This window comes from Musa acuminata, chromosome BXJ1-3 (assembly GCF_036884655.1).
Source record: "Musa acuminata AAA Group cultivar baxijiao chromosome BXJ1-3, Cavendish_Baxijiao_AAA, whole genome shotgun sequence".
In the NCBI taxonomy this organism is placed as follows: domain Eukaryota; kingdom Viridiplantae; phylum Streptophyta; class Magnoliopsida; order Zingiberales; family Musaceae; genus Musa; species Musa acuminata.
The window spans coordinates 10,714,635-10,723,481 of NC_088329.1; the positions used below are offsets into that span (position 1 = coordinate 10,714,635).

The 8,847-nt window shown below is 42.8% G+C and overlaps 2 protein-coding genes across 4 annotated transcripts; one reads left to right on the forward strand and one right to left on the reverse strand.

The window, feature by feature from the left end:
- Positions 1-205: 205 nt before the first annotated feature.
- LOC135637057 (putative invertase inhibitor) lies at positions 206-1,159 on the forward strand. Its single transcript, XM_065149416.1, has one exon. The coding sequence runs from the start codon at positions 321-323 to the stop codon at positions 873-875; it is 555 nt and encodes a 184-aa protein (XP_065005488.1). The 5' UTR covers positions 206-320; the 3' UTR covers positions 876-1,159.
- Positions 1,160-1,505: 346 nt separating this feature from the next.
- Positions 1,506-5,893, reverse strand: LOC103973090 (vesicle transport protein GOT1). Of its 3 annotated transcripts, none has more exons than XM_009387558.3 (7): positions 5,763-5,893; positions 4,427-4,487; positions 2,500-2,591; positions 2,325-2,405; positions 2,153-2,250; positions 1,972-2,053; positions 1,506-1,880 (listed from the first exon to the last, which is right to left on the reverse strand). In XM_009387558.3, the coding sequence occupies exons 2-7, from the start codon at positions 4,455-4,457 to the stop codon at positions 1,842-1,844; spliced, it is 423 nt and encodes a 140-aa protein (XP_009385833.2). In that variant the 5' UTR covers positions 4,458-4,487; positions 5,763-5,893; the 3' UTR covers positions 1,506-1,841. The 3 variants fall into 3 exon arrangements, with proteins under 3 accessions (XP_009385833.2, XP_064981531.1, XP_009385835.2); XM_065125459.1 differs by having other exon boundaries at positions 4,427-4,483; positions 5,760-5,818; XM_009387560.3 differs by lacking the exon at positions 5,763-5,893 and adding an exon at positions 5,569-5,734.
- Positions 5,894-8,847: the final 2,954 nt, after the last annotated feature.

Genomic DNA, 8,847 nt, shown 5'->3' on the forward strand with positions numbered 1-8,847 from the left:
GCGCGCCCACCCTTCGTTCTACCCTTCCATAGAAAGCATGCATTGCTTATTTGGACAACATCGTGTAGCACAATCCATCGAGTGGGCAGGCCGGTTTTCGGAGCCTCGCAAGTTGGATATTCGTAGAACACACGGTGAAGGGAGACACTGTTCGGGACCTTAACTTGTCTGTAGAACGCGCTCTCCTCTTCCTCCGCATAAATCTCACTGCTCCACTATATAACTTCTCCTTTGATGGCTGCTATCTCCTCAGCCTCACGTCTTCTTTGTTGTTGTTGTTATTCTTCTTCCTCCCTCGTATTCATTTATCATCTGAAAGGATGATGAGATTCACCTCCGTCCTCCTCACCCTTTTTCTCTTCCTTCTCCACCAAGGCTCTTCTCCAAAGGCCACGGCCGCCACCCACCCAGACATTGTCGATGAGACCTGCAGGCGGATCGCGGACGACGACCCCAACGTGAACTACACCTTCTGCACGCAGGCCCTGAGGTCGGTTTCCAAGAGCAAGCGCGCCGACCTTCGGGGGTTGGCCATCATATCGCTGAAGCTGGCGAAGACCAACGCGACGCACGCCAAGTCCAGGGTGAAGGCGCTGTTGAAGGAGAAGCAGCTGAGCACGTACCGGAAGTCCTGCCTGCAGACCTGCCGAGAGCTATACTCCGACGCGGCGTCCAGCTTCAGGAACTCCGTCAAGCAAATCAAGTCGGGTCGGTATGCTGATGCCAAGGTGTACATAAGCAGCGCTGTGGACGCACCCGGCGAGTGCGAGGATAGCTTCCAAGAGGGGGATATCACGTCGCCGCTCACCAAGGTGAACTACGACCTGTTCCAGCTCGCCGTCATCGCCCTCGCCATCACCTCTCGCCTGGGATGATGTCTATTTCCTTGCCGTATACACTACCACACTGGTTCTCGGTTCCGACTTGTAGCGGGTTGATATGGATCAAGTCATGATCGAATTCAATATAGAATCTTCACGTGCTTGTTTAGTCTTCTCTTGTTCTTTTCCTCCTTTAGCTGAAAGGTAACCGGATCCACCTTACCCAAGACCAGCTGGGCGAAGGCAGCAAAGTTACTCGAGAGAACGCTGTGAGTGCTCGCATCATTTAGATGGGTTAGTGGAGTAGGAACCAAGAGAAGGCCATTCCACAGTAGCCGCAGTAAGGATTAGATTGAGGAGCGCAAGCAAATTAGCTGGGGAAAAAGCCTTCTGCTACGCAAGCTTCACATCACCTCAGTAACATGGGCCGACAAGAACTCTTCGTAATGTGAAAGCAATCGCTTTACCCAATTGGCCGATGTTCCAGAATATGCCAAGCCCTAAGATACTGATGAAACAACAAGATATCCGCCAAAAGATATTGATGAAACAATAAGTAGTATAGCAATAAGATATTGATGAAACAACCTGAAGATATCGGGCAAAAGTATTTTGTTCCAGCATTACAGGCACAATCTCACAGAAAGGTAGTATTTACAAATGAGCAAACAATTAAGCTGGTAGTGACGAGTGAAATCAAATATATTGGCTAAAAATTGAATGATACAATGAAATAAAAGGACAGAAAGGTAGTTAAACAAAATCAACAGATCAGAGCTGTCATTTTTTCTTCCACCCATCAATATTGCCTCGGTTTTTTCCCGACCTAATTCAAAGCAACATAAATCTTCCGACAGGGTCTTGATCACTAATCCACAAACAACTCTGTACTCAATTGGATTAAGGATGAACAGAAGGAACCCTCATATAATTCGGCAGATCTGCTTACTATCAATTGTTCGATAAAATAATAAAAATAATAATATTTGACTTAAGTACTTTAATCTGGCCAAATTGTTGTTACACTGGCACCCTTTTGCCTCCATGGCGATCAAAGAACTGAAAAGGGAATATTGAAATAAACATTAGATATCACCAAGTTTAGATTTAGAGACAAATTTGATCGGATAGGTTTAGTATATGTGCTCACTGATGTGACAAATGGTTGTTGGAATATCCAACCAAGAAGAGGGATCTTCTGCAAGAAAACTGCAAGGATTGACCAAAAGCCACTGCCAAATAAACCAAGTCAGAAGCCCGAAAGATGACAAGCTTACTAGTTAAGATAACAACACCCAACAAAGTACAAAGAGCGATGATAGGGGTTAAACCTGAAGAGAACAATGAAACCATATGATTCCAAGATCATGCCAATTACAGGCCATCCGACCAGGACTAGAAAGAAGCCAGCTCCAAATGAGATTGTCCCCTGTAAAATGAGCAAAGGGTTCAATCAGTTATAAAAAGCAAATGCTTTAAATTCAGATTGACTGATAGTGAAACCTTGTAGTTCTTAGGTTTGGCAAAGAATTGTAGTGTCGATTTTAGCCCAATGGTCAACATCAGACCTGAAAGAAAGAGAATCTGATGGTCCACAAAAAAATTAATATTTAGCTTCACAATCTAAGAAAAAAAGAAAAATAGAAGAGAACCCAGTGAAGTACGAGTTCAAACTTACATTGCCCATTGCTAGAAGTGCCTTATCAAAGAAAAAAATGATTCCAAGGAATGAGAAAAATATCCCAAACCCAGTCAATCCCAGCCCAATCTCTGTGCCAGATGGAAAATATAGATTATGAGACATCAAAGAAGATACTAGTGGACAGTAAGATGACAGGTGTCCTTGCAACAGCATAAAAAGTCCAACTTCAGGTGAATGCAAAAGAAAATTTGGAATGTCATGGCAAAATGGTAGGTGGGTGCAATGTAGCACAAGAAGTTTACCCTTTTGGCTGAATAGATGAACTCAAGAATTCACAGATATAAGGATCAACAAAAGCATATTGCTAATTGATGTTCAACATTATATATTTTCTAATTTGTGTGAAAAATTACAACAAAGCATGATTAAATGATGCCATTGCAGACCCATCAAGAGCCCTGGCCAAAGGTCTCCAATATCAACTATGATAAGAAAAAAGACCTTCAATGTGGTCAGGCGAAGGATCTCTCGAATGTTAACTATGATAAGCAGTCCATTGATGATCTGCCGCTTCAAGAATGTGACAGAACTGGTTTCCATGATACTTGCAATTTAATTTCAAAATGTCAGCTTTTTGCAACTTCTTTCGCATACTAAACTTTGGACAATTTAGCTTTCTACAAATTTTGGTCTCATCCACTTGCATGTCTTTGGCTTAGAAAAGAAAATGAATGAAAAATATCATGATTAGTTTATCATCCTAAACCATCAGACAAAGAGACCTTACTAGCACTGAAACAGTTTTTTTACATTAAGAAAACCATTTCAATTCAAAATGACTCAAATGTTGTTTACAAGATCAGAAGTTAGAATTTTAACCTGTCAAGTATGACACGACATACTTAAGACAATTGTCTATAGACACTATACAATAAGCTTATGTCATGCCCTATCAACCATCTCATCTTTTAGATGCCACTTAAGATTGACTCTGAACACGTTTTTTGAACTATGAACATATGGCAAATCATATAAATCTTACGTTAGATTGGACCACGGACTAAAAATTGGCTTGTAAGAGTCTTCTAATTACTTTTAAAAACTTAAAAATGAGATAACGATAAAAAAATTTGAAACATGGGTCATATAAAAACTACTGTAAAAAATACCAAAAAAATTAACAAAACAAGCACCAAACACTAAAACTAACCCATATGCTCATCGTTAAGCCCACTCTAGCAGATCCAAGTAACAAAATATCAATGCATCTTTAATCAATTTAATTTTCATAGTGCAGTATAATGTTTATTGGCCAAATATCATAAAACACTCTATATATAACATTTCGACTAAAACTACCTCTAACTATATCATTAAAATTATCATAATATCCATTTGTTATTCTCAAAAGTTGTAAAACTAAGGATAATCATATTTTTTATAAGCTTATCATAATAGTTCACATTCAAAAGAAGGTTCGGAAAACTTCAAAGAAGAGTCAAAAGCAATTAAGCAGTATCTAAAGAGAGTACCATACACATATTATTTATCAAGGTATAGTATCATCCGTGCTACAGACCCACATGTTCTGATCATAAAGGACCCTGATTAAGGATAGGATCAGAACAAGAAAATTTTGATCTGAAGCATCCAAATTGTTGTAGATCCATATTGTTGTACTAATCCTTTAATTCAATTAAAAAGCATTCAACCAAATTCCATAAAAATTTTTATTCAAAGGATCAACAAGTCAATGCAACAACTCAAGCGGTTTGAGCCATGACAATAAGGTTCAAAGTCCTATGATTTTAATTTACTTGTCATACGTAGTAGTGTATGTTATGCTAACTTGTCCAGTAATTCACCCAACTGTAGTTTTGCATGGAATGTTGGATTCTTTAGCTACAATCATTTGATAACTAAATCACAAGTCACAAGCATGCATAAAGCACAGAGATCATACTTTTTTGGTCATTCATCTCAAAAGAAACCATCCCGCCAAGTTATAGCCTATGGGGAAAAACCTGCAACAGAAACAACTTGTAAGAATCAGACTTTATTGCATCTGTGCATTTCATCAGAAAAAAAAAAAAGATAATTGATGAACAACAAAAGAAACTAAATAGGAAATTAAATAAATCTTTAGAACAGTGCCCGTCATGACAGAATGATCATATCTATGACATGGTGCTGCTGAGTTCATGCCCCATTACATGCAGATAGATAACAGAGTGGAGATACAAGAACATGCAAACACGACCAACAATACCATAGAGCAAGAAATAAACCAAATTGAAATTTCAAAAATAACCAAATATTTTTAAGTACAAATTTAAAATTCTAATATGAAACTAAAACAATTATCTAATAATAAATAAAACATCAACAACTATTTATCTAAAATATAACATTAATAGAATCATAAAAAAATCTAGGAGCAATAGCTCTGCCTGTCGCACCAACACTCAAAAGAAGCTCGTCTAGCCCCGATGCTCTATAGTAGTAATATATTCCGAAAACACTACAAAGCAGGGGATTCATGAAAAGAGCACAGAGGAGAAGAATATGATGTGACACGGGACAGAAAAGCAGTAGGTTTATGCTTGATATTATGCAATATAAGGATCTTTTCCAAGACACCACATTGCATTCATAATATCACGGGCAATGACAGAGAGTACATAGTGTCAATCAACCGGAATGGTTACTCAATTAAAAGTATGATACCACTGTAATACTGCCTACTTACTTCCAGATTATCTTGTCCTGACTCGTATATTCTTCTCCATATTCTTGAAGGTGTACTCTTTTACATATGGTGGAACTGCTATACAACCTACTTCCAGTATTTTTTCCTGCCAACTATTTAATTCCTTTCACGACATAAAACACTAAGAATATATTGATCTATGGTGTCAGACGTTTACTCATAATTCACTTAGGCATGTAAATCCCATCAACGGGCAGTGACAACCTGTAATAAAAAGCTATACTCGTAGCAATACATGTAAAATGAAATTGTGATAAACTGAATGTTAGATGAGGGAAATATTTGAGATTCCCATCACTGCAACTAAAGCGATTTTAGAGGAGATTAAATCGTACTTCCAATGTCTGTCTCCAACCAAGTGACTCACAGATACCTAGTAGCAACTGGATCCAAAGAAGGTAAAGAAGGGGAAGAAAAACAAATTGACCCAAATATACAGTAATATGCATCAAACAACTGATCAAGAAAACGCGTGAGGTACATTAATGAGATAAACTCCACAGCAACTGAAAAGGGAAGAGATCTCAACCTATTTGGGATCCCAGCTAGAGAGGCAGCGAGGAAATGGCCAGGTTCGCAGAGCGGCGTCGATCTCGGATTTTATTGGGTCTCGTGTGTCTCATCCGTAGCACCGACCCAATGAGGCCTCTTTCCTTCCCGTGAAAGAAACCCAATGGGCCAATAGAGCATGAAAACAGAAGCATGCTTTTAATAATAATAATAATAATATTATTATTATTATTATACAATTTTTTAAAATGGCGATCGAGTCTATCGGCTATGCTACCAAAGTACACCTGTGATATGATTATTGTTTTAGGTAATAATAATAATAATTATTATTATTATTGTTGTTTTTAATCGATCGAGACTTGACATATGAAACTTAATTAGTAATTATTATTATTATATATTTTAATCTGAATCAATTTTATTATCGAGCTTACTAATAAAAAAAATATTATATAATCACATGATATTTCAATCGATCGAGACCTATCACATGAAACCCAATTAAATAATTATGAGACACGAGAAGATATCTTCTGCTCATTGAAGTATGATAAAATAAGATACCACATTTCTCACTTCCAATAAAATTTATTCTCGTTCGAGTTTTGATCTTCGAGATAATTGTCATAGAAAAATCAAAGAAGTCGCATGATATCATATTGGTGGAGAGTCCCTCTCTTGACTTTCACTATAACACTTAATGGGTAATGAGTCTCTAGGTGTAAACTACCTTGAGCCGTGGCCTCCGGGTCGACGCGGCTTGGTTCGGATCCGGATGGCCGAGGGGTCTCCAAAGGGGGTTCCTCGGGATTGCTGAGGACGCTGGCTCGATCGGTTCGGTCGTGGAGGTGGATCGCCATTTCCTTCGAGAAGGGGCTCCTCGCTTGGTGGGTCCGGAGGGAATCACCTCGTCTTCGTTCCTGCGCACAGGTCGGGTCGGGGTGCTTGACCCAACCCCTCCGATGATCAAATTAGTTCAAGGTCGCATGATCTTTTTTCATGGTGTTTTTTCTCCCCTCTCTCGTTTAGAACGCGAGGGTATTTATAGGGAAGTTTGGTGTTACCGGGTGTGCCTGCCCGCAGGGGGCAGGATCGTGCCTCTGACGGCGTCTGACATTGCCGTTGGCATGGCATGAGGGATAGAGCCTGAGGGGTCGTTAATGGGCCTCGGTCGGTGTTTCAGCCCGTGTTTGCCAGGTGCTGTCAGCCCGACAGAGACGTGGGGCGTCAGTTGATGTCACGTGAGTCTTATCATAATTATCTCCCTCATCATACTCCCCCCCCAAAGGAAGCTATGCGTCGGTTGCCGTAAGGGGGGTCCGAGGCATGGCTTCAGTTTTAAGGAACTATCTCTATCAGGCGGAGATCAGTTCGCCGCTAATGGCGTGGGCATCGTGGAGCTTGGCAATTGATGAGGGTTGGATGTGCAAAGGTGGCATTAAGTAGTGAGTAGCCCATGGAACCCTGAAGTATGATTCGTAGGTCAAGTTGGGCTCGGCCGTAGGGGTGGTAAGCTTCTCAGGCAAGCAGGCCGCAGGGTAGCGTGGGGCCGAGGAGCACGATGCAAGCGGCTGCGACCGAGGAGCTAGACTCGGGCGAGCAGGCTGCGCAGGTGCGGCCTTGGGCAGCATGGGGCCGAGGAGCATGACGCAAGCGGCTGCGGCCGAGGAGCTGGACTCGGGCGAGCAGGCCGCGCAGGTGTGGTCTCGGGCAGCATGGGGCTGAGGAGCACAACGCAAGCGGCCGCGGCCAAGGAGCTGCTTTGATTGGATCTGTAGGCTATGCTGTGGGAGGCGTGGGCGGCCGGGTAGCCTTTGGTCTGCCCGGGAGTCCAGGGGACGAACCTTTTCGTGAATCGCCAGTTTTTGAGAGGACCGGTGCTTCAAGCCCGTTGTTTGCCACGCGTAGCGCACCCGTTGGCCGCCCTGTCAAGCCACATTTATGGTGGGATGACGTTTGGTCGTCCCGACGTGACATGCTCCAGGAAAGGTCCGGTGTTTTTGGCGGGATTTTATTTATAAGTAGCATGCAATTAGTCCCCTGCAGGTCTCTCCACTCGTTTTTACGCTGCCGCTTCGGACTCCATCGTTTCGTTCGCGCCGTCCATTCCTCTTCTCTCACCAAAGGTCGGCAAGGATGGTGTCTTCTTCCTCTTCCTCTTCATCTTCTTCTTCAGTAAAAGTCGGGAAAACAGTGACTGCGTCGAGTCCTAACTCGTCATTCGACGAAAAGGCGGCCCGGGCCCTTGAGGCCTTGATATGGCCGTACGACCTCGATTCTATTGTGAGCGAGTCGTCGCTCGGTCGCCTCCGAGATCGCTACGGCATCCCGGAGGAATTCGTCCTTCTTGCACCCTAGCCCGGTCAATGAGCGTACGACCCGATTCCCAAGGGCTTCGCCCTCACCCTTGATGCCTTTGAGGCCGGGCTACGCCTCCCCTTGCATCCCATCATGACTTCTTGCATCTCACGGTGGCGTATCTCCTCGTCACAGATGGCGCCCAACTCCTGGCGCTATCTGGTGGCGTTCTTGGGGGAGTGCCACTATGCCAATATCACCCCGACCCGGTCCCTCTTCCTTTCTTGCTTTCGTCTTTCCAAGGGGTCGGGGGGTTACTATCTGTCTGCCCGAGCGGGCTTCCAAGTGAGCGGGGCTCCTTCCAGTAATAAGGGATGGAAGGGGCACTTTTTTTTTGTTTACCGCTCGGAGGACTGGGGGTTCGGGCTCCGGTGGGCGACGCGCATGATAGACAACACCGCCCCGGCTTTGGACGATGAGGAGTGCCGAGAGCTCCAGAGGCTTAAAGAAATCCTTCTAGCCTCGAGAGCCATTCGGAGCATGTCCGAGCAGTGGTTGGTCGAGGCGGGACTTGCTAGTCATAGGTGCCCAGCAAGCCAATCACGTGAGTGATGGCACGTGTGACTTGATACAGAATCTTTTTGCTTATTATATTTTGGCGTATATCACTTTATAACTATTGCATAAATGCATATATATATTGTGATGTCCTTGGATTTGTGCAATGGGAATCGGATCGTGATGAGATCACGATAATGAGATCGATTCACATTTAAACACATATCCTAAATAATCCCGGTCAT